The sequence below is a fragment of the Etheostoma spectabile genome, chromosome 7, assembly GCF_008692095.1.
Source record: "Etheostoma spectabile isolate EspeVRDwgs_2016 chromosome 7, UIUC_Espe_1.0, whole genome shotgun sequence".
Classification (NCBI taxonomy): Eukaryota; Metazoa; Chordata; class Actinopteri; order Perciformes; family Percidae; genus Etheostoma; species Etheostoma spectabile.
Window position 1 is genome coordinate 7,724,373 of NC_045739.1, and position 3,968 is coordinate 7,728,340.

General features: G+C 36.9%; 1 protein-coding gene across 4 annotated transcripts in view; it reads left to right on the plus strand.

The window, feature by feature from the left end:
* The first annotated feature begins 2,213 nt into the window (after positions 1 to 2,213).
* Positions 2,214 to 3,968, plus strand: part of LOC116692346 (NACHT, LRR and PYD domains-containing protein 14) — a 13,344-nt gene continuing 11,589 nt past the window's right edge. Inside the window, exons 1-2 of one of the 4 annotated variants that reach the window (XM_032520553.1) lie at positions 2,214 to 2,377; positions 2,754 to 2,999. In XM_032520553.1, the coding sequence (XP_032376444.1) occupies positions 2,869 to 2,999 (131 nt within the window). In that variant the 5' untranslated portion in view covers positions 2,214 to 2,377; positions 2,754 to 2,868. The remainder of the gene's footprint in view (positions 2,378 to 2,753; positions 3,000 to 3,968) is intronic. The other 3 variants (XM_032520556.1, XM_032520554.1, XM_032520555.1) reach the window with 3 other exon arrangements.

Here is a 3,968-nt window from a genome sequence, read left to right on the forward strand (position 1 = left end):
CGTCTGCTTACCTGTCTAGCACCTGCATGCCAGTCTGTCAACCTAATTGTGTCTGCTGCAGCCGAAGCTTATTTGTTCTTCAACTGCTATTTAAAACATGTGACACATTGAACCTTATCTCAGCCGTAGGCCTACAGTGGCAGGCTACCTCGCGATCTGCACGTGGGTCCTTCTCCTGCGGCCTCACACTCACCTGCATCACAGTCAGAGTCAAACATAAATAAGATCAAACGATATTAAATTGTAAAGGCTGAAACCTCGAAAAAAGTCTGTGTGCAGGCCGACATTTGAACAGCAGTGTTGCATGTGACAAGTGATGCAATTTAAAACAATTGTGCCACTTGTAAAGAATTGTGTGTTGTGTTTAAAAAAAGAAAACAGGGTTTATAACTGCATAGAGTGTAGGCTAAAGCGGGATAATAATAAGCAGAATTAGTTTCAGGTGTTGGTAGCCCGAGTAGGCCTAGATTGTTGTGTTCTTTGTGTCTCAAGTTCCAAACAATTGAGAAATACTGTAAGAAACTGGCTGATGAAAGAAATAGCGTTAGTGACGTGTTTGCAACGTCCCACTCCGCGGTCACATTTCCGCCTTACACCAAAAGCCCCGAAAATTAGACCGCGCTCGTATTCTCATCTTTACGGTAAATGACAGGTCAAGGCGTGAGGCTGATACATGTGGGCGACTTTAGGCGAGTTCATCACTTGCTGGATCACTATGGGAGTACTTACATCCATGGAGTAGCCTACTCAGTAGCAATTAGTCTACAGACAACCATTGGCCTGGACTCCTGCCTATAGCTTAAATCACAGAAAAGACATTTGTGTCAATCTTCCAACATGACTTTCATTTGCAGGTGCTGCAAAAACACAGCAATTTAAATAAAAAAAACATAAACTTTCAATTAAATTAGTTTTCATCTAACTCTAAAAATGAAACATAAATTGATACATTTTAAATAAAATAAATGCACTATATATACTGGCTTGTAATGTGTGCAATACTCAACTGCTACTATTATTTTTATTACTATTATTATTATTATTATTATTATCATTATTATTATTATTATATTATTATTATTACTTTTCACCATTGCAACACCTTAATTATGTTAATTATGTAAATACTGTATCATAATATTCCTTTAACTACGTAAATATCCACACTCCTTGTATTTCTTTCTTTCTTTATTTATATTTCTACTATTTGGCAACTGCAACACAGAGTTTCCCTTTGGGGATCAATAAAGTATTTCTGATTCTGATTCTGATTCTGATATAGAAATAAAATAAAATGCAATGAAAGAAAATTATTCCAAATGTACCATGCAATCTGTGGTACGCCTTAGACTTTGCATTGCCAGGCCTATCAGTGCTGCGGAAGTCTGGCTCGTCCACATACATTCTAGGATAGGAGAAAAAAGCGCTCTGGGTTTTTTCATTTCTTTAAACCAATCACAATCGTCCTGGGAGGCGCTGATTTCTGGAAACAGCGAAGGTTGGTGGCTCTGCAAAATAGACTCGGGAAGGAACGGGTTTCGGTGGAACATAGACTGTGTATTCTATGGGTGGAACATTTGCACCAGAAGATACAACATTAAATGAAGTTAACTGTTCACACAATACAGTAATGTGTGCTATACCAGGATTTATGGTTAAAAGTAATTTGCTTTTACCATTGTATCACTGTGTGTATTTTGTCCATAGCAAATCCCTGCCAATCTGTCACAAAACGTCCCAGTTGGATAGACGCACGCCATAAAGATATTTTTTGTAAAGCAATCATTCCCTGAAAAAACCAAGCAGGCCTGCCTTGTCACACATTTCAAATTTTCTTGAAAACTTGACATTTTTCAGCGTGGGGCTTGTTACAACAGCAACACACATTGCTGGAACATCCTGGAAATTAACTGGATGTCCTTGATCCAGAATAGTACTGCCTAAATAAGTAACCTACAAATTGTGAAATTTTATTTTTGAAAACCGGTGTTAAATACCATTTATTGCGCCCCATTTGATGACATGTCCTGAAGAACAACGTTAATGTCTCAGAAACATATTGGCCTGCCGGTGTCCACTCTATTAAAGTGATAATGTAAGATCTCATAACTGTGACAGAAATAGGAAATTCCAACTTCATCTTCCATTGATGTCTTCCCCTCTACACAGTCGCCCTTCTGGTACCGTATATATCAGAATATGGTGGCAGTCTAATATTTGACCGCGGAAATGCGTTTGTACATTTTTTTTTCAAGGAAGTAAGAGCTGAACTTCGGTTAAGTGAGATAGCTATGCATGTTCAGTAGGGTTAGCAAGCGCCTAGATAATGGATGGATTGATGAAAATGAACGGATTTAAATCCTTGGCCAGCAATGAGGTAGGTTAATGGGCGAGGGTGGCTTGAATTTATGATAGATTTGCTCTGCTAGGCTATTAAATTGTAGGCTATGGTCTTTTTTTGTCTCCGAATGAGAGGTTAAATTAATGTGTATTAATGTAAGATGTAATGTAATGGGGTATGTAATGCGTAAAACTAGCTTGTCTTAGTTGATAAGTGACTCAAACTTTCTTTAATGAGTTAGCTGGCTAAGACTTTAGACTATTTATCAGGCTTTACGAAATAAGCAACATTTCCAACAGTGAGCTTCTCAATAATACATAATAAGTATTATAGTGGCTTGCAGCTGATTTGTTTTTATCAAAATCATAGGAGTCTATGGTTATTAATGTAGGAAGGTTTCTTATTGATCCAGTTCACATTGGAAACAGATGACGTCACCGTCTTCAGTGCACCATAGTATGACGGAAACTACACTTTTCTTTCGTTGAGGAGTAAAGTCTGACAGTGCGAGACTAACTGGACCAAAGATGAGTGTTTGTGGGAAGGATGAGGAGGGCAGAGCAGAGTCTCCAGTGTCCAGCTGTCTGTCTCTGAAGAGTGACCACTCCAAAGATATTCCTCTCGCCTTCGGTAATGATCCTGGACTATTGGACACAAAGTAAGAGTTTTCTTTATTTACTTTTTTTGTCATGCCACCCTTTGAAAGAAAAATGTTTCACGCCCCACCCACCTGCAAACCATTTCTTTTAAATGAATTATCAATTCTTGATATTAAGGATTGTTATTATAATAATAAAAGCCAAATGGAATGTTATTTTTTATTGAAAAAAATATTTCCCATATTGTGAAATATAAACTAGCTGCTGTTAAACCTTTACATTTAGAACAGAAGGCCACACCTGTGTTTATATATTAGGGCTATAAACATTGTGGTGTTTCCAGGTCAGATTGCTCGTTACATTAACAAAGTGAAAATATCCTTATAGTGGTACCTGCATAAAACCTGAACAGAGTAACCTTGCTGCAAACAATTATTTTCGTTATCCATAAAAATTTGCTTGATTATTTTCTTGATGAATCAATCAATCTTTCTGTCTATAAAAAGCCCAGCCCCGTGATCAATTTAGATAGGTTGAATTATTCTACCAACCCCAAAGATATTTTAAGAATATGTAACACAACACAAGCAAGATATACTGTCTGGTGTTACCAATTTCATTTAGTCTAATGAATATTATAACTAAAGGATAGGGGCCTTTGGACATTTAACTGGCTGGTGACGACAGTTATGGATGTAACTCTCGTAAGTCAGGACACAGAGGATGCTTAGGTCATTGGAAGGTAAGTAAACATGCAACAAATTTGTGTTTTTGAAAAGAATAATATGTATGAATATGTGAATCAACATCACAAAATACACTAAATCTGCTCTCATTAGAAAGCTAATGTATGCAGCAAGTTAGTCCAAAATGTAGCCAAATGGGGGATCATCTACAAAAACATCCTGTGGTGAAACACACTGATTTCAATTAAATAAAGCTGTATTGCAGGCACAATTCAATTCAATTTTTATTTATAGTATCAATTCATAACAAGAGATATCTCGAGACACTTTACAGATAGAGTA